Raw genomic sequence first — 21,286 nt, forward strand, 5'->3', positions numbered from 1 at the left:
GGACCGTAGTGGGTGCTAAGGAACAGCCAGGCACTCTCAAGGCACTCCTGGGACAAGGTTCAGCGCAGTCAAAAAAACTAATTCTGAATGGAGGAACTTGACTAGAAGGTATGATTCTTAGTGCTTTAGCTCCCACAATTCCCAGAGTTATTTCTCCACTGTTATTACTTAAAAGAATGAAAGAAAATATACATGACTAAGAAACAGGAAGAAATGCATTTCCTTTCTTGTTCCTTTTTAACATATTTCTAGTGCAAAACACTCGGGGTATCCATTTCTTTCTTGTAGTTAACAGCTCGCACAAAGGCATCTATTTCACTTAGTCCTTACCTTTGTAAAATTGCACCTGCAGTAGCTGCTGGGTGTTTTGGTCCTTGCTCAGCTTTCTGGTTGAGACAATCACTAGCTGTTCAGCTTGATCCAGAGTAATTGCACAGCTTGAGGCAGGCAGCATGCTTCAGTTCTGACCCAAAGCAGAGCAATCCACACTGCATTTTAGTTACCACCATAAAACCAGGTTATTACAGAAGCTACACATGATGAATACTCTCAGGAACAACACACAAAAATCTTCAAAGCTACTTGACAACAAAAACTATGTTTTGACTTTGCATAATAGCATAGCTCACTAATATTTTGACTTAAGACTTCTCATTTTTTACTTGTCTCAACCTTTCAGAATCTGTTTTCTATGCAAGACGAAAAAAATTCATAAGCTGGACATAACAGAATATTAAGGGAAGGTGAGTGAAACCATCATAGCTTCAGCATGGGCCTTCCATCAGGAATTCATAAAAAAAAAGCAAATTACACAAATGGTTCTATTTGAGATGAAACCAGTTCCAGTTAGACCCAATTGCCTTCCAGTGCAAAACAGAAAAACTTTGCAAGATTACTGTTTGTGAGAAATTAATTTCGGATAGAAAAGGAAGTCAAGTTTACCTACATGTTCTGAAATAAAGGTAGAAACAGAATGAATCCATATACAGATGTCATCAGCTGTTTAATTTTTTTATGAGTCATTAAAAATACCATTAAAGAACTCATCCCTTTTAAACAGGTTAATAAAAAAATTAAGCTTAGTGGGAAGTTCAGCATGCTTCATTGCACTCAAAAATACGTTTCATGTTTTATATAACAGCTTTATTATCAAATGGCAAGAGACATTTAGTAATGATGTCATGCAGGTATCACAAAAAATTCCGAAAGATAAACATAACCCAACAGCTCAAAATTCTTTGCAATTAAAAAACAAAGCTACATCTTCCCAATTTCCCCGTTTTGTTTCATGGTAGCCACCGTTTTCCTGTCAAAATGTTATGGCTATCACTTGGATCACAGGAAAATGTAGGCTAGTGCAGTATTCCACAGCACAGTGCTTTTTTGCCTTTTTCACAAGGCCTTCCTCACTCTTCACAACCCTCAGAAGTAGTCCTCATGGGGTAGGAAATGGCCTGAGGCCGTTAGCAGCTGAAGATAAACACGGAAGGGACACGTTAAAGAAACATTAAGGTTTTGCAAAAGTAATGAACCTTGTTTTCAACCTTTTTAAGGTCTTAAGGCTTTTAGCCACTGCGATGGGAACAGAGTTTATGGCTGCAACACAACAGGTTTTTCAGTACCATAGCCTGATCCCATCTACGTGGCAAAATACAACTCAGTGAAAATGTCAAGTGACAGCATGATTCACATTAAATTAAAACATAGCTCAGTTCCTTCTTTACTGTCAAGGTACCAACAAAATATTGGCTTTATACAAGGATTTTATATAGAAGGGATTTTACAACAGCATCTATTTATTGACCAGAACTGGAGACTAATTTTGAGAAAAGCCACTAGACAATAAGTAGTAGGTAATTTGTTCTGAGAGTTCATCTGCATGAAAAATTAACTATGCAGAAAAGTAGGCTGTAAATCTACAGTAACTTCACATTCAGTAGTCCAGGAGACACTTGCTCACAACAGCTAAATTCACACTCAAGTTTACTATGGAATAAATCCCCTGGGTAGATGACCTCCGAGATTAGAACGACAGCAATAAAAATAATCACTGTTCAGTTTTAGATGCCAATAAAGTACACTTTTAGAGTAAATTCTAAATAACAAAACAATTGCTGAAGCTAAATGATCTTACAATAAACTCGCAAACAAAAGTGATATGAATTCCTTTATCTACCTATGTAAAAAATACCATTTACTGTGCAGCCCGGATTTAAATAAAAAACAAATAGTGTATCGATATTATTTACTATATATTTACATGTAATACTGTGATGAAATGAAGGAGTCAATTAACATACGTATGTTACAAAAAGAACAAAACTCTTTAAAGGTACCAGTACCTTTCAACATTATCACATTTATGGAACTGTTCTCTTCCATCTCAACAATCTATTATTATATGATGAGTTAACATGAGGATACAGACAAATAAACCCTTCAATTGGAGCATACGTTAATGCCTCAACTCCCATTTCAGCAAGACACTTTAGGGGCATCAACTTAAAGCACATGAGCAGCACTGGTTTCGGTAGGATAAAACTTAAATGCACACCCCAGTTCCTTCCTCATCAGGGCCTCATTTTATGGGATTCCACTGACAATACAACAAACGACAACAGTTATAAGCATACAAAGGGAGGTATCATATACCTTAAGTGAATATATGTCCTTCTGCCTAAAGGTGAATCATAGCTGGTTGCCCATTGCCAGTTAGTGACTTGGCAGACATTGGAGTAATTCATTCAATTGTATACACAATGACACAAAAGACTTCTGTTATGTGATGCTTTGAACGCTACTTGGAGTCAGCTCTTTAACAAGAACTGCACCAATTAGTGCACCTGATGTTTCTAGAGAATTGCGCTGCAATGGAAAATTTTATACTCTTTACATATTGCTTGAGAAATGGTAGTATTACACTGCTTAAACATTTTTAAATTACTTGAGAACTGAAAGTTTTATATAATCATACAATTGTTTTCTTAAATTGGCAGGATAAATCTGTACAAATGGAACATTGGCAAAATAATTAACATTTAAAAAATTAAAATTAGAACTTCAAAATCATCAGCCACCCATGATAAAAATTCTAATCTGCTCTCTCCCTACTTATGTCCTCTCCCAGAATAAAATTATACAGAGGACAAGAGGGAATGATGTGAAACTTTGCCTTTGTTAATCCAGTTAATAAAGCAGATGTAGGTTCAAGTATTTAAATCCACACAGCACTAATAAATAGAAGTAAACAATCAGGATGAGAATATCATTGTAGTTAAAGTACTGCAAAAAACCTTTGCTTCTGAGTGAGCACCGTTATTATATTATGCTAGTATTTTGGAACTCCCAAAGGCAAAAAAATGAGAAATATTGTGGATGAGAAATGTGCTCAGACCAGATCACAGGGAAGCCTACAGAAAATGTTACAAAATTGGACTGAATAATTGAGTTTTTTCTGCAAGTTTTAGAACGCGTTATCTGTAGTTTATGTCTACATTACAATTCTTGCTCTGCACGTAATCAGAGCAAAATGTTACATCTGTGTTTTCACTTCCCTCAACCTGAGGGCCACACACCCACCTTCCCCAAGTAAAACACTCGTGGTTTGGTTACAAAACTCTATGCAGTACATTTCTGAACACAGTTCCTTCAATTATAGGCCATGTGTTCATTTAAAGACATTCTTGTCAACTACGAGCCTCCCCTTTCATTGCTTAAGATCCAATAGAAAAGCAAATATACAAATATCAGAAGTGCTGATCCTGAGATGAAGTATGGGAAATTCTGGTCCAGTTTGATCCTTACTCAAACTTCTGTTTCAGTTTCTTCTGGAAGAGAGCTGGTAGGATGGAGAGGGTGGCTAGGATCATGAGAACAAAAACAGAGTTCCAGGAAACAGCTTCCCCTGCTGTGGTGAGCTGGTACAGCGTCGTTCCGGCCTTAATGGCTACAAAAGAAGGTGGTGCCACACCTGGAGCAGGGAATGAGAAGGGCAAGAGGGCAAGGAAGAAAAAAAACACCAGCTTGTTAGGGTGAAACAAAATCAGTCATCCAACTTATAACACCAAAAATTTCAGACTTTGTTGCCTTGTACTTTTTTTTTTTTTAAAGAGGTTTAAATAGAAAATTCAAAGACAAAACCCCCATATTAAAAGAACTGGGTTTATGCCATTTTAAATATTTTTAACACCAACTCAAACAGAGAAGACTAAGAAAATCTCTGCTCTTTAGACTCTGCAGAGAGACAACATGAAATCTGCAAATGGATTTTATTAAAGTTCATAAAGGAAAAACATATATTTTTCCTTACCAGATTGAGAAGTATTTGCAAAAATATGCCAATTACAAACTTAAAGTGTTTAGCACTACCTTAGTCAAATTATGACTTCACTCCTTGGAGGATTTATTATGATAAATAAAATGGAGTGGGAGAGAGAGAAACAATCCTTCAGATCCAAGTCACATACACCCTCCCACAATTATGCTGAGCTCAAAATAGGAGCTTACAGAAGTTCACAAAATTACTATAGTGGAGTGGAACAAAATGTTACTAATAAAGTGTTCATATAATATATGTTTCCTTGAGCAAGTAATTAGCTTGTGCCCATTACCTCTGATCTAGCATATCAGAACAGTCCTGACTACTAGAATTTTTCAATGCTATAAGCTCCACACATCAAAAAAGTACAAAATACTCTTGAGTAGTCTTTCAAGCATCCAGTAGGTGGTGATCTCTGCTGAGCAACGCTTACAGAGAGAAGCAAGTAATATCCCTTCTGGCTACCCCAAACTGCAGTTCACTAGCCAGAATTCTTACCTAGAAAAGTGCCAATGAAAAATACTTTCAATGGCACATTAATCACAGGAGATGTTATATTGATAAACCAATTGGGAAGAAAAGGTGTTATTCTCAAAAATATTATGTAGTTAATGAGGTGATCTCTGTGTCTTTCAACCTGCCAAGACAAAAACAAGTCAGTAAATTTCAATGCCCCCAAAATACAGGACGATTTTACTACTAGAGGTTTCTTAGGGCTTTTGAGTGTATCTTTTTTTTCTAGAAATTTACAAGTTGGAAACATAAAACTCAGTTAAACAATGAGTGACTCAAGGAAGAGTCATCAGTGAATCACCTGTTAAATAGTACTGAAGTCAGTCTGGAAATACCAGTCTGTGGTGGAGCATGGTGATGATGTGTCTGAATCAGCCAACTTAAACAGCACACGAGTATTTCAGCACAGCAACTGGCCTAACCCTAACTTTAGCACAGCAACCTCAGCCTAAATGCAGCCCAAACAACGTGGCCAGTTTGTCATCCTATTCCTAAAGCTTTTGCAGAAACTAGCAATGATATTTGTTCCTCAACTCATGATCAATCTTGAAACACAGCTGTATTCCTTACTTGAAAACCTACCCAGGTCATGGCTCTGAAGTTCATCAGGTGGCTGCTGCCAACGCAGTTGCAAAACCTGTCCAGCATTAACATTTATTCAGGAGCAACCGCAATAGCCCCAACTTCATTTACAGTCTTAATTATATTCTCGAGTCTAGCCCAGCTCCTTACAGTAGTACTACATCAAAGCCTCTTTTCTCCTTCCAGCCTGGCTTTAGCACATCAGCCCTTTCAAACAAGAACTGTAACCCCAAACCAAGCTATAAGGATAGCAAAGCACCCATCACTTCCAGCCTATCTCAGCAGACTTTCACTAAGCCTAAGCCTAAACACAGTCACCTGGCCCCAAACAGCTGAAATCAAACCTGGTCTGATTGCAATTCCATCTGAAATCTCACATAGCCACTCACACCAGACACAACCTTGTTTCTTTCCCCCAACTTTAGCTTTAACTACAAAACTAAAATCAGTAGCCCTGCTATTGTTCAGTAACACCACTGTGGGGCTTTTTTAATCTTCGCAAAGGAAAAATATTTAAACATTAATTAATCCTGTTTATCTTAGCCTTCAAAATGGTATAGTCCAATGAACTTGGAAACAGTGAGGGATGAGCTGCACATGTAACAAAGGAAAAATAGTTAAACATTAATTAATCCTGTATATCTTAGCCTTCAAAATGCAAGCATGGTATAGTCCAATGAACCTGGAAACAGTGAGGGATGAGCTGCACATGTAACTACATCATTTTAAATCACATATCCAGTTCTAACAGAAACATGGCACTTGAGAATGGCCTCAAGATTATACTGCAATATTAAGATTTACTTGGGTCAAGAGTCAAAATACTACTATATTATTTAACAAGGCCAGTTGTGCAGGACAACTCCACATCTTAACTACTGAAGAACAATATTTTTATGTGATTCAAAAAAAGTGCATCATTTTAAATCACACCCAGTTCTAACGGAAACATGGCACTTGAGAATGGCCTCAAGATTATACTGCAATATTAAGATTTACTTGGGTCAAGAGTCAAAATACTACTATATTATTTAACAAGGCCAGTTGTGCAGGACAACTCCACATCTTAACTACTGAAGAACAATATTTTTATGTGATTCAAAAAAAGTCGAACAGAGTACAGTAGTAAGTTATGCTTCGTAGTCTCAGAGTACAGTAGTAAGTTATGCTTCGTAGTTGAAAAAAAATATCTGTTTGAACATGTTTCAGAGTATCAAAACAAGAGATGAGGTCAAATACTGGGCACTCTATGATTTTGTATTGCAAAATCTTTAACTTCATCTGACAATTAACACTTGCTGAAACTAATGTTACTAGATACCGTAAAAGACAGTTTCTAAATGCTCCAACCACAATAACATCTTCAAATTAAGGTTTTACAATCAGACATGCAGCAATGGGTTTTCTTGCCCTATAAAAACCACAAACCCATCTTTCATTAGTTCTGATTCTCACAGAGCTGTTACTTTAAATTGAAGCTGGAGAGGTTTCCTATTGACATTAGCTAAACCAGAGGGGTTATCAGTTGCAAACACTTCCTAGGTAAAAACAGCTTTCTCACAGGAAATACCATAAAACAAGGAATACGGTAAACTTCCTAGGTAAAAACAGCTTCCTCACAGGAAATACCATAAAACAAGGAATACTCCCCACTGTTTAAAAACACTCAAGAGAAAGTGTCTGCACACTGTCAGAAAGGAGTCAGAGTCCTTTCTTTGTAACTAGATAAATGAGCACGAGACCACCCAACTTTTCCATGCTATTCCAATATACATTTTCTATCATAAGTTGCAGCATCTCTAGAAACTTTACCTGTTCTGACCATTTTACTGCTTTTTCTGTTAAATATCTGTATACGACCGGACGTCCCACTAGGTACGAAAGCATATAGCAGAAAGAAGCTCCAAGTCCTGAGCACTGAAAAAAAAAAACCACCAAACAAATGAGCAGAAGCTCTGATTAATCTTATCCTTATATCCCTATTAAGTGCACTGGCTGGATAGAGCCCCAAAAAAACCCAAACAAATGAGCAGAAACTCTGATTAATCTTATCCTTATATCCCTATTAAGTGCACTGGCTGGATAGAGCCTGCTTCTGTGTGGCCCTCCATTGAGGCTGAAGGGTTCTCCTTCAGCACTATATACACACTCCCTAAGAATGTTGTTGCCCCAAGACAGCTCCTTTATTCCCAGGGCATTTAGAGCAATCTTAATATTCAAAGTAGACAATGTTGATTATTCTTCAGTTACTACTGAGTACTTCTGCAGTTTTTATTTTAAGATTTTGAACAGTTAAAGCTTTGCAAATAAGTGGCACAATGGCATTAAAGAGATTCAGACTTGAAAATTCACCAACTTGGTCCTCCATGCCTACTCAATTACCTCATTCTGAAGCACTAAGGCTCATTATGACTATCTTTTTGCACGTAACATTTTTAGAAGCTTGTCAATAACACACGTCTCATATCTTAAATTAAGCTTCTTGGGTATTTAAGCCATTTAAAACCAGATGCATTTTGCAGTGTGATAAAAACGCAGTAATCATGTTCTGAAATTAGAATCAGGGAGACAGTAGACAAATTTAAAGTGGAGGAAACTCTGTATGGTTCACACCCAAGTGCCTCCATTATTACAAAAACTTGGAGAAACAGTTTAGTTTTTTGGATTATCACCCAATGCTACAGTGAATTTTGTTGGTAACACCATTCTCACAACAGAGCTGAATGAGAACACATTCAGACCCCTGTTTCACTCAGACTCTGATAATTTCAAACAGGAAGCTGGTTAGATGTTTGGTTGTATTCCAAATAGATAGAAATATATGCCCTTGCAAACTATTTTCCATACTTACCAGACACACAAGAAATAAGGCCAGTGGAAAGGGATAAAGAAACCCTGACAGGATACTGAGAAATATAGACCCAGGGATAGCAAAAGTTTGCAAGCTGGATGCATCTTAGTTAAGCAAAAAAAAACCAACCAAACAATAAACATTTTTAAAAAGTTACCCGATTCTTAATTTTATAAGCAGTCAGGATACATATTACAATTTGAAAAAGTATAAATACAAATAGGCATAGCCTCTTTAAGTCAAAATACATTTGCAGAGTAACACAAGAAGCCCAAGCACAGAGAAAACAAGGAATAGATTCATCATTGCACATACAAAATTAAGTCACTAAATAATAAAAGCTGTACTACGTTTTTCTTTTTATCTGTGCTACAATTGACACTGGGAATTTATTGTGACATTACAGGAAACACATACATCCTTACGTTGTTGACCAGAAATATGCATATTTCAGATATTTACTCTAAAAAGTTCACAGAACTTTTTCAAAAAGTTCAAGCCCATAACTACTACGAGTTTCATAAAAGACTGACACACACAAAGTCAACTACTACTTCCTTACAAATAGTCATGGTGCAATCACTACTTAACTAGGATACATGATCACTAATTTCACTCAGAATTTTTCAAAAAGGCAAAAAATTAAGTTTCTGCAACATAAGCAGACAGGCTGTTGAGCTTAAGGCTTGCTAGGCATCCTTGAAACCATGATGTATTGCCCACTTTGGATACAAATCTTATGAAGTAAAAAAAAAAATAAATTGCACACTATTTTATCTGAATTGAATTGACTGAAATAACAAAAAGCCAAATGATCTTCCTTAATATTAAAGTCCATTACAACCTGTACAGCTTTTTCTAAGCAAGTGTCAAGGTTCTGAGATAACTGTAACGTGCTAGTCAACTTATCACAGCCTACTGCAGAGACAGTAAATGTCGTCATATCAGTTGCTAAAGTGGTTCAATAAACAGCCAATTCTCTTCTACTTCCTATTCATATAGAAACATTTTCCTTTTCTTCATAAATCTATTCTTTGTGAACTACACGTAAAAAAGAACAAGCTAGAGGATAATTAGTAATGGCACATTCAGCACTGATTTTTCTGTGAGTTAACAAAGCCTCCTGCATTCAACTATGAAACAGATTTCTTATACAGCTTTTGAAAGTTATTAACCTTTAGTGAAGTTTTCCAGTTAAGAGTGTGTTTAATGATTACTTAATGTATTCAGCACCGAGGAAAAAGAAGTTAACACAGAACACAGGTAGCCTTTGTATCTCCCTAGGCAGAAAGTACTTCAGAAATTTAGCACTCTGTAAAAGGAAATAGAGATTCATTTTTTGAATGTGGGCACTACAGAAATGAAAAAAGGCTCAAAACACTTTCCTTCAAAAATGCTACAAAATATTCTGTAAATTAACCTTATATGGCACTTTTAAAAGTCTCAGGGAAGAACAGTGCAGTAGTCTCAGCTTTCCTTCAGAACCAACAGTAATTTCTAACTGGCAATTCAGTTTGCAATAAAAAAGTTAGCATAACACTAAAATGAGAAGAAGTCTAGTATCAAAGCTAAACATATTGTCCTTAACAGACACAGTCAAGGTGAAGCTGCATGCAAATCTCCAGCAGCATTTACTGTTATACATGCATGCAGCAATTTCCTTCTACTCAATCCTTTCTTACAGTCCAAAAAGCATACTGAAATGCATAAGAAACATTTTTCATTTCAAAGATTTGGCAATATTTGTATCTACTTATAAACAAAGATTAAACAAAGATAAAAAACAATAATAATAAACAAAGATTAAAAAAAGGTATTGCTAGCATTCTTCACCCATAATCAATAATCTAGTTTGAACTTGTCATTTATTTTTCAGAAAAGCATGACTACATCAAAACTGCCCTTTTTATCAGGAAAAGGATACAAAACATATGTGGCAAAATAAGCCACTAACACTTGAACGTAAAATGTGTCCTTATACTTGGACAAGACTTTTCCCAAGGCCTTTGCATCATCCATATCTCTAGGAACCTTTATACATTCTCTTTCTTCTCTGAAAAAAAGGGGAAAAAAAGAAGAACGGTGGTAAATATAATCAAACAGCACAGTAAAATTACTTACTGAATGTATAAATTATTAAATACACTAATCACTAAACTACAACCTCAGCAAACAAACCACAATTATTGTTGTGATATTGTTCTCAGAAGAACACTTGATATTTACAGTTTTTTTATAAGATTCTCCATTTTAGATATTTTCAAATAATTTTTAAAATTCATTACAATAATCTGCTTCATTTCTAGCTTGTGTTTTTTTTTTCTTACCAAGTACTATTAAAAAGAAATAACTACTCAAATCAAAACTTGGCAACCGAACAGCGGTCAACATTTCAGCCAAAACCAACTGGAACTGCCTCAACACTAGGGTCATAACATTTGAAGTGCAGCAAGAGCGGCAGAGCTTTACCTCACCAACAAACAAAGCTTTAAGAGCAAAATCTCGTGTCACACCTTAATCTGGTGCAACCCTGGGCAGCACAGTTGAGTGTCCTCTCCTCCTCTGTATCAGACTTAGTTGCAAACTGAACTTGTTGAGCAAGTTTAATCAGACAGAAAATTAACTACTAAAAGAAAAAAAGAAAGTTGTCAGACAAGCAGGTTTCCATCTTGTCAAACTATCTTCTCAACATGAATACCAGATGCAACAAAAAGGAGAAAGACAGCATGAAGCTTAGATATGAAGGAAGGAGGATGTCTCCTTTTGATGACAGCCTCCAGTTATACTAGTGCATAAGGAATTTTAAAATAAACCTAGCCCTAACCAAGCACATCTTGGCTCTCCACTCCTTGAGGGTTAAGAACATAGTGAGCTACCATTGCTAATGTGACAGGGGTAACTTTTCAAAACGTGGCATCTCAACTGTGCAACAAAACCCTAGGTCAAGTAGCACCCTGTTTACACAGATCCTACTGGTATTTCAATATTATGCTTTTTATCCTGATATTCTAGGTTATAAACTTAAATTCCCTTCTAAAAAAATAAGGTTATGTCTATAATTAACTCACGCCAGTTTAAAAATCATTTAACCCCATGTAGTCTCTAAGATTTGATACGGAATGAAAAGCAAACAGATTAATCTTTCCTGACATACTTACTCACTAAGTTGTGGGAAATTTTTATATACCAGGAACATAAGGAAAGCAGCTGATAAGAAGATGGACACTAAAATAAGAAGTGATGTACGAGCTGATCCGCCTTCTGCCTGAGCTTTCCCTGAAATTAAACAAAAACAAAGTTTATAAAAAACCACAAACCAAACCACCAACAACAGAAAGAAACCCCTCATATCTTACAACAGATTTCAAACTTACACTTTAAGAAAATGTTAAGCTCTCTGTGGACATAATCTTCCCACTAATGCTTTTTATAACACATGGGAAATGTGAGCGATGTGTTCTAAGAGCTTTTCAAGCAAATTTGAAGTTCTTACAGTGGCAAACATCCCACAGAAGTCAATTTCTATGATACATAGCAATTTAAGCCTCAATTAGTAAATAAATTTGTCAAGAGAAAAATAGAGCAAAATCAAGTAAGCTAAGTATTATTTTTTTCCCCCTTCTGCTAGAAGTCTTCTGCCAGTCTAGTTAACTAGAGATTTAACTTGAAAGTGTAAAAGAAGCAATGGGAGTAGGATAAGTGGCACAACTGCATTTTAGGCCTCTTCTACACTTACCAACAGGACCATACACATGCAATACACTGACTGGCACAAATATAGCTATAAGTACAAAGAATTTTAAACAGAGAAATAAACAGTAAGAAGTCTCTGCATCCACACTAGGGCATGTATTAAAACACTCTCCCTCCTCAGACACTGCTAGGCCAGCACAACTTTGCACAAAGCGCCAGTTTTGGTCACCTGAAGAACACCAAAAAAAACAAAACCCAGGGCCGTATTTTCATTCGGGTGGCAGGGCTGCGGTGCCAACCCCGCGGCGGGCTGCCCTGCCACCTCGCTGTTGGGAAACACCGCGAAGGGATGATGAAACCCAGGGACACGGGGGACCGGCGGGCCGAGCTGGCGGCTGGCTCCCTGGCTGTTAAGGTCAGCGCCATCCCGCCGGCGGGCGCCCGCTCTGCCGGGGGCAAAGGCGGCACCCCCGCACCGGCTACGGGCACGGCCGCCTCACCCGTGGCTTTCTTCATAACACCTTCTCCGGAGGGGCCGGGGGGGGGATTATTAAGAAAAAAACCCCCGACCTCCTCACCCCGCCGCCCGGCAGGCGCTGAGGGAGACGCCCCCGGCCCCCGCGGACCGTTGGCAGGACGAGGTCGCGCGCTCCCGCCGCCCTCCCCCCCCTCGGGCCCGGCCACCTTCTAGAAGCTGCCGCTGGTGCCTGGCGCTCTCCGCCGCCCCTCGGCAAGGCCCGCGCTCCGCCGCCCTCCGCTGCGCCATGGTTCCGCGCCGAGCGGCCAGAGATTCGGACCCCCCGGGCGAGGCCTGCGCCGGTACCGAAAGCGGCGGGAAGGTAGGCGGGACTGAGGCCGCTCCTCCTCACCCCACTGGGTCACGGCTCCACGCCCCCGCCGCCTGACCGCGCATGCGCCGCCCCGGCCTGCCTCTTGTATGAGGGGCATTACCGGCTTGCGCTTCTGCGCCGCGATATACGGCAGCACGTGGTCGAGCTTGGCATCCCGAAATGCGAGCGTACGTCAGTGGCGGGTAAATACGGTAACGCCTCATTTCTGGGAACGTCCCTCCCGCGCCGCTCGCCGTATGGGTATATACGGTAATAGGCTGTGCGCTTAATAGGGGTAAATACGGTGCGGGGTGCTCCCTCAGCGCGGCCTCCTGGGCCCCGGCGGGAAATAAAGGCCGATGGCGCCTGCGGGGAGCAGGATAAACCTCGTCTGCGGGCACGATTTACCTCGGTACCGGCGTGAGGCGCAGCCGAACGGGTGTGAACGCGGGTGGGAGCCCCTCGGCGAGCGGGCGGGGCTGTGGGGCCGCGCTGGGGGTCCCTGGGTAGGGCAGCGGGACAGCGGCGAGCCCTGAGGGAAAGGGGACGCCTCAGCTGATTCTGACAGGTCGGGTTTTCAAGCCGGTTTGTGCCTCTCTTTGAGAAGAAAGCTGTGTCTAATGAGCCGGATTGCTCTTTCTGGGAAGAAGGAAAACTCTTACAGAGCTTTCACAAGATCTTCACGTCTCCCAGTGTTCGCAAATTCCTTGGCATTGAAGCCGAATCTGACCTCGAAGCACCTATTTCCTAATGCGATCTTTTGGCAATAAGACACCCCTTAACCTTTCAACTCTCCCTGCCAGCAAGAAGTATTACAGTTAAGTGCTCTCCAGAGAGAACACTCTGAAACTGTGTAGACAACAGGCGTTGCATAAGCTTTTGGGCAGGCTTGTTGGCTGAGGGAGACGGTATGTCACCCCCCCTCCCCTCTCCACCTCTATCTACTCATAAATCTTTAGCCCTTCTTCAGGGTCTTTTTCCTAGAAAGGAAGGTCTCATGAGAGAGCTGGACACTGTTCTAAGATTTGACTTCAGCTTCACTTATCCACATACTTTGGCTGCAGCTAACTTTGTACTATGGCTAAACACATATTTAAAAATTGCTTGTACAGGATTACAACAGATAAGTAATTTTATAGCAGTAGAATTTTACAGCTTGTATTTCCTGAGATCATAGATCTTTATAAGGCAGTGAGGAAGATGCCGCTCAGCACACAACAGACTTCTTAAAAGCTTTTGCTTTATTGCTACGCTGGACAAAAAACACTTGTTTGCGCTACAAAGTGTCTACAGGAAGTTGATGATTCATTTTAAGATCTAAATAGTCTAATATGCTATTACACAAGTGCAGTCCCTGCCAAATCCAGTGGTAGGAAATAATCCAAACTATAAATTGTGATCAGATTCCAAATAAGGCTTAAACTCATGAGCAGATTCTACATGAAGCTTTAATTTACTCAGAATTTCTTACCTTTAGAATTGGATGATTTCAAATTATTTCATTAAATTGTATAATTCACTATTACAATATTTTTAATTGTATTTCGGAAATGCTAGTGCCCTGAGGAACCAGTCAGGTCCATGAACTTCTTGTTGTTGGCATTGGTGCCAGATGACAGAATCCTTTGTTTTTTCAAACCCTTTCACTAGAAAATTGTTCACACTAGCAAGATGGGAATTGCTGACACCGTAGCAGATAGCATTTTTCCCCCTATTGTAAATGCACACCATGTTTGTCATCTCTCTGATTATCCCATTACTTCTGGTACTCAAGGAAAAATGATTCAAACACTGGGACTTCTTTCTTATCTGGACAACTTCTGACAAAATATCAAATAGGTACTAAACTGAAGAATGTTGGAAGTAAAGTTAGAAATCAGATTATTATGCAGAAAAATGTTTACCAAGCAATCCTGAAACAGAACAGAAAAAGCAGGTCCTGAAAGATGTAAATAAAACATGTACCGCAATTCAAAAGTTGTAGAGTAAATTCTAAATTTGCAGATTGTTCCCAGGATGCTGATTCTGCAGTAAGCTCCCTCTGTTAGTATATATCTCATTAAAAATAGAAAAGATAACTTTCATCAACACAGTGTTATGGAGCTCCAGCTTTCTGAATTGCTGCCAGAGTGAAATTTAAGGATTCATTAACTAGATGACTTTGAAGTTGAACTATACTGCATAAGTGATATTTGTTATACTAGCTACCAGAAGACTCCTAGACTGTTTTATGCTGTTCTTGGTTCCCCTCGGGGGTATAATGCTGTTGTGAATGTATTGGCTATTTTACTAAACTTTGAAACTGTCAGGGGTGTTTAATACCTGCTGAAAATTTAAATAGTCAACTCCAAAGATGTCCACACCTAACAAATATCAGCAGAACCTCAGCATTTGCTCAGGAAAAAAAAGAGACATGTCTGGAGAATGTTCCTTAGGACTCACTCTGTAAATAAAATAACTCAGAAACTCTATTTAAAATATTAAATTAGATTCATTTGCTAGAAAGAAAGCATAGAATGGAAAATACCATAAGCCACATCCCTCATGTGTTCAGAGGAGAAAGTTTTGTTAACTAGAACTCAGTGAGTGATCAAGGAAACTTTCAACACAGGGTTGAGATCAGCCCTGCCAGAAACAGCGTCGATCCACAGTGTACTGAGAATGAAAGCTGTGGGCTGAAAATAGATTTACTCTCTTCATGTATAAAGTATCCCCTATACATTATGTATAACTTCATAAACAACAGATAATCTTCTCTGTCTTTGGAGCATCTTTCTAAGTCCCTCCTGACACAGAACATGTGCTGCACAACACTTTGCTCAAAAGAGAAAGAATGACAGAAGTGCTCTGGTCTCCAGTTGGGAACAGCACTCTGTACTGAGAGGCTATAGACTGAATGAGGCAAGTAGCCACAAACTTTATATGAACTGTTTTTTGAAAAATATACCTTAAACTCAGAATATGAGTTCTTTCAAATAACATGTGAACCAAAAGGAAAAATGTTTTTTTGACATGCTGGAAAGAAACAAATATATTGACAATTACTAGGGTGGTAGCTAAGTGGCCAGCTGTATGAAGTCACTTCCTTCTGTGGGTGGAACGTTTTATATTTATAAAATTGAAAGAGCTGTCTTCCCACAACACAAAAAACTTGTCTTTGCTTCTTTTTTACATCCCGTCTAGGTCGGAGGGATGGAGTACGCATCGCATGGCTGAGTCACTGACATCGCCGATGCTCTGAAGACTGAGTCATGCTAATTGTCAGTGAGAGGGAGGAGGAAGAGAGACTGAGAGTGATCCTACTCCTGCGAGCTTCTAGCTGAAAATTATCAAAAACAGGAGCATTAATCAATAAGTAAATCACAGGTATAATTTCTTGAGGAGAAGTGCAGATTTAGCACCCTTTTCTCCTGCTTTCCCCTGTTATTGTCTTCTTTCTGACCACCACAAAGAAAAATTCATTGTTTTAGCATTTTTATTATGTATAAACATGGCAAGAAATTACTTGGTTCCAACTAACAGTTTAAAGTTTAGAATTAAGGAGTTGATTTTGCTTTACATAGAACAGGGAGCCACTTTGCTGGCATCTCAAGAGAGGCAGTAGCTTGCAAAAAAGAAGTTGTAACAACCTGAAAGGCAGATGATGCCAGAGCTGACCTCCCTGCCTGTGCCCATTCCCAGGAAAGTGATGGAAAATCCAGGGATAACATTTAGCTGGACAGCCTACCAGGTTCAGAATGCCTGCTATTGCCTGTGCCCCCTTGTGAGTTTTGATGAGCTCATACTTCATATTTTCATTAGTTACGATAAAGAGTTTGAGGATGTAACTAGTGAATAAGCATCTGCTCAGAGGGCAAGTTAGGATGGAATGCACTGATTAAAATGAACCGAAAAATATCATCAAGAAATAAGATAAATAGAAATAAGCACATATTCGTTGCTGGATAGCTCTGTTTGTGTTAATGAAAGATTAGAAATATTTTGGAGCCAGAAGGAGAAGAAGAGAGGTAATGAGAGCTTTTATTTATAAAAGCCAGTGCTTAAGGACAGTAGCTGAAAAATGAATTAAACAGCAAGTGAGAGCAAAACTTGTAAGCATTAAAATGAGTTGACTCTGAACAGAACCATAAATGTTCAGACTAGTTTCTCTCCCGGTATTTTTTTTATTGAAGGTATAGTTTTTAATTCCTTACACAGATTTATGTACAAATGTACAAAATGCAAATTTTTAATAGTATGTACCTGTTTTCATTACTGCTTAATTAATTAGAAACACAGTAAAATAAATAGCTATGATGTTTCTATCCCAAATGGTAAAAATAAAAGTCAGAGTCTCAGTTCTCATGTAGCTCTTCTTCCTAATTAATAGTTCATAGATCACCTTAAATAGCCACCTACATTTTTTTTTCCTATTGAATGTGCCAATGGTGTACATGAAATAGGGAAAGAAACTTTTCTGGTTAGTCTGCTCATATCCTATATTTGAATGCAAGAAGACAAGCATTAAAGGTTATTTTGTCTTGCTGCAAATTAAGAGTGAAACATACCCTGTAATAAGCTTATGCCATCCCAACTAAGGGTCATGAAAGCTCTGCCAGGTTCCTTAAATGTAGTGCCAGCTTTCAGAGGCTTTACTTCCCAATCTTTTTTTTTTTTTCTTTACCCAGACTCAGAAAGAATTTCCTCTAGAAAGTCCAAGCTCTTATTAAAAATACCAGGAAAAGAGGGAGTGCAGGGAATCTGACAGAAATAACTAACTTAGTGTTTGTAACAGGAAGAGGGCTGAACAACTCCACCTCCCTCTGTCCATTCCCTCCTCCCAGCTCTTAGTCTCGCCTACAGCAGCTGTAGAGAATATGTAGAGAGTATGTTGAAGAGTTCAGCCAATGTCAGCTCTTTGAGACAGATAGCAAGGGAAATACAAGTATTTCCAAAGCAAGAAAATCTTCTTGGCACCTTACACTTGCTCAGTGTCTCCTTCTTCAAAGCTCTTTGCAGGCACCTGCGAGGCAGGGCACAGCCCACACACAATGGAGCACAGCAGGGAGAGGCCACCATGAGCCGTGTCCAAATCATGGACAGATAAAAGGGAGGCAGCACAAGAGCAGAGTGAGTATGAGGAGCTGCAAGGAGAGTCCTTGTTTGATTCAAAAACAGATGTGCAAGGGTCAGATCGTTGTAACTGTCTATTGACATTTCCTTTTATTCTAATTTGCCCTGAACTGAGGTCCTAACTCTGTGCCCTAACGCTAAGAGAGGCTAGAGGAGAAAACATGTTGATTAAAAAAAAAAAAAAAAGCAAAGATGAAAAATGAGAACTTGTTGAGATCTGAAGAGAAACCAGTTCAGCTTCCTCATTTATTCTACAGCTCTCTTGGAATGTGGTCTTTACACAACATGCCACTTGGTTACCTGAACCGGGTTACCAGCAGGAAGGGTATGTCAACAGCCAATTGCCTAATGGCATTGCAGAGTCAAGTGGTTAAATTATCAGTAATCATCTTCCACGTCACACTCTGAGTACAGTTTTAATCATCCTTTGGTGTTAAGCAGTAAATGAATTCGGCTTGGAAAAGGAGGAGCAAATCAGCAGTCCAGACACATAATTTTGAAAAATAAACCAATAAAGCATAAAATTAACGCTTGTTTCAGTGTCTCATTAATTACCTAGAAAACAGAATGACCTTAAGCAGTGCGTTTCAGTGTTGGGAAGGGTTTGCATGTCTTCTCATTAATTACCTAGAAAACAGAATGACCTTAAGCAGTGTGACCCTGATGATGGTAAGCAAGCCTGGCAAAGAGAAATTATAAAGATGGAGCTTTTCGGAAAGGCTGTGGATCTGACTTGTGACCTCAGCTTCTCTGAAATTCAGGCTGAGAATGGCTCAATGTAGCACTGTGTCATATGACATGGTGTTCCTAGGGGTTTTCATTCTGGGAATACATTTCTCTCTTACCTACATAACTTGGTAAACAGTGTTATGTCACACAGGGGGAACACAGTTCTGGTCTGGGGGCAGAAGCAGCGTGTTCAGTGTGACACACACTGCAGTTTTTCCCAATCTGCACTGGAAACCTGAATGAAGGTTTTCGAAATTAAATGCACCTTAATTTTCAGAATTAGTAATTTTCAGATTTAAATAGCCTGAAGTTAGTTACACTCATCAATGAACTGTTGGCTGGTGGCCGGCAGGCAGAAACCTGCAGGTTGGTTGATGCTTTGCTTTATTTCCAGGTGTTGCTGAAGGGTCTCTGAAGATCTGAAGAGAGAGGTCAGAGTTTCTACTTTGAAAATTTCTTCTACCTTAGAGGAAGAAGAGAGGAAAAATTGGGGAACTTCGGCAGAGATCTGGAAAAAAAACAGCGTAGTGGGTAGACACACAATTCAGGAAGAAAATGATGGGGAAAGTGTGTTCAGGTAATATGGGAGTGCTAAACAGATTGCAGAAGCAAGGATAAGAAAAAAGGAAAAGTAGGAAAACCTGGTATTACTTTTTAAAAATAAAAATAAAAACTTCCAGTGAAGAAGTTCAGAACTTCTAAATATTTTCCATTTTATGTTGGAAGGAGTCCCTGCAACCTTCGGATAAATTCCATTTGAGATTAGGAGGGGAAAAGTTAATAGGATGTTGTTTTTTTTTTTCCTGTTACGATGTGTTTCACAATTCACAATTTAAGAATGCATGGTCTAATCAGAATATGTGCAAATGACATGCCAAATTGTCTTGTGTTTTGCTTTTTCTGTGAGATCAAGAATGTCTGCAGTGAGAGTGCCCAGTCTTTCTCCTGACCTGTCCTCTAAGGTCTTAGTTCTTCCAGAAGCTCCCTGGGCTTTGATCCCTTCAGCAGCAGGGCAGGAATCCCAGGCGTGTTTGAGAAGGTGCCCCTGAGTCCATCCCATGCCTATGTTATCTGAGTGCAGATGTTCTACTTATTGAGCACACAGAATCACAGAATCTTCTAGGTTGGAAGGGACCTTAAAGATCATCTTGTCCAACCGTCAACCTGACTGACAAAAACAGACACCCACACAACAAACAAGGAGCATCACCATCACTAAACCAGACCTCCCAGCACTACAGCAACCTGTCTTTTGAACACCTCCAGGGATGGGGCCTCAACCACCTCCCTGGGCAGCCCATTCCAATGCCTGAGAACCCTTTCAGTGAAAAAATGTTTTCTAATATCCAGCCTGAACCTCCCCTGGTGTAACTTGAGGCCATTTCCTCTCGTCCTGTCACCTGTGACTTGGGAGAAGAGACCGACCCCCACTTGCTCAGTGTCTCCTTCTTCAAAGCTCTTTGCAGGCACCTGTGAAGCAGGGCACAGCCCACACACAATGGAGCACAGCAGGGAGAGGGCACCGTGAGCTGTGTCCAAATCATGGACAGATAAAAGGGAGGCAGCACAAGAGCAGAGTGAGTATGAGGAGCTGCAAGGAGAGTCCTTGTTTGATTCAAAAACAGATGTGCAAGGGTCAGATCGTTGTAACTGTCTATTGACATTTCCTTTTATTCTAATTTGCCCTGAACTGAGGTCCTAACTCTGTGCCCTAACGCTAAGAGAGGCTAGAGGAGAAAACATGTTGATTAAAAAAAAAAAAAAAAAGAAAAAGATACAAAGCAGAGAGTAAACACTGTGAAAGATGAAAAATGAGAACTTGTTGAGATCTGAAGAGAAACCAGTTCAGCTTCCTCATTTATTCTCTTGGAATGTGGTCTTTACGCAACATGCCACTTGGTTACCTGAACCGGGTTACCAGCAGGAAGGGTATGTCAACAGCCAATTGCCTAATGGCATTGCAGAGTCAAGTGGTTAAATTATCAGTAATCATCTTCCACGTCACACTCTGAGTACAGTTTTAATCATCCTTTGGTGTTAAGCAGTAAATGAATTCGGCTTGGAAAAGGAGGAGCAAATCAGCAGTCCAGACACATAATTTTGAAAAATAAACCAATAAAGCATAAAATTAACGCTTGTTTCAGTGTCTCATTAATTACCTAGAAAACAGAATGACCTTAAGCAGTGTGACCCTGATGATGGTAAGCAAGCCTGGCAAAGAGAAATTACAAAGATGGAGCTTTTCGGAAAGGCTGTGGATCTGACTTGTGACCTCAGCTTCTCTGAAATTCAGGCTGAGAATGGCTCAATGTAGCACTGTGTCATATGACATGGTGTTCCTAGGGGTTTTCATTCTGGGAATACATTTCTCTCTTACCTACATAACTTGGTAAACAGTGTTATGTCACACAGGGGGAACACAGTTCTGGTCTGGGGGCAGAAGCAGCGTGTTCGGTGTGACACACACTGCAGTTTTTCCCAATCTGCACTGGAAACCTGAATGAAGGTTTTCGAAATTAAATGCAACTTAATTTTCAGAATTAGTAATTTTCAGATTTAAATAGCCTGAAGTTAGTTACACTCATCAATGAACTGTTGGCTGGTGGCCGGCAGGCAGAAACCTGCAGGTTGGTTGATGCTTTGCTTTATTTCCAGGTG

At 39.4% G+C, this 21,286-nt stretch overlaps 1 protein-coding gene and 1 long non-coding RNA gene across 3 annotated transcripts; one reads left to right on the forward strand and one right to left on the reverse strand.

Annotated features, from left to right (window-relative positions):
* Positions 1-1,121: 1,121 nt before the first annotated feature.
* TMEM41B (transmembrane protein 41B) lies at positions 1,122-12,830 on the reverse strand. The gene is made up of 7 exons (XM_014966826.1): positions 12,642-12,830; positions 11,423-11,540; positions 10,189-10,317; positions 8,265-8,358; positions 7,226-7,330; positions 4,817-4,955; positions 1,122-3,970 (listed from the first exon to the last, which is right to left on the reverse strand). The coding sequence occupies exons 1-7, from the start codon at positions 12,721-12,723 to the stop codon at positions 3,801-3,803; spliced, it is 837 nt and encodes a 278-aa protein (XP_014822312.1). The 5' UTR covers positions 12,724-12,830; the 3' UTR covers positions 1,122-3,800.
* Positions 12,831-13,081: 251 nt separating this feature from the next.
* On the forward strand, positions 13,082-19,584 carry LOC106902704. Of its 2 annotated transcripts, none has more exons than XR_001414561.1 (3): positions 13,082-13,199; positions 15,971-16,153; positions 19,023-19,584. It is a non-coding gene; the product is annotated as an uncharacterized LOC106902704 (long non-coding RNA). The 2 variants fall into 2 exon arrangements; XR_001414562.1 differs by having other exon boundaries at positions 13,118-13,226.
* The last annotated feature ends 1,702 nt before the right edge of the window (positions 19,585-21,286 follow it).

Source organism: Calidris pugnax, unplaced genomic scaffold (assembly GCF_001431845.1).
Source record: "Calidris pugnax isolate Ruff unplaced genomic scaffold, ASM143184v1 scaffold26, whole genome shotgun sequence".
NCBI lineage: Eukaryota > Metazoa > Chordata > Aves > Charadriiformes > Scolopacidae > Calidris > Calidris pugnax.

Coding starts and splice junctions, on each gene's coding strand:
- TMEM41B (XM_014966826.1), bottom strand. CDS start 12,723: ATGGCGCAGCGGAGGGCGGCGGAGCGCGGGCCTTGCCGAGGGGCGGCG. Junction 11,541..12,641: donor CCAGCGGCAGCTTCTAGAAG/GTGGCCGGGCCC, acceptor GTTTAATTTCAG/GGAAAGCTCAGGCAGAAGGC. Junction 3,971..4,816: donor TTTCATTGGCACTTTTCTAG/GTAAGAATTCTG, acceptor TCCCTGCTCCAG/GTGTGGCACCACCTTCTTTT.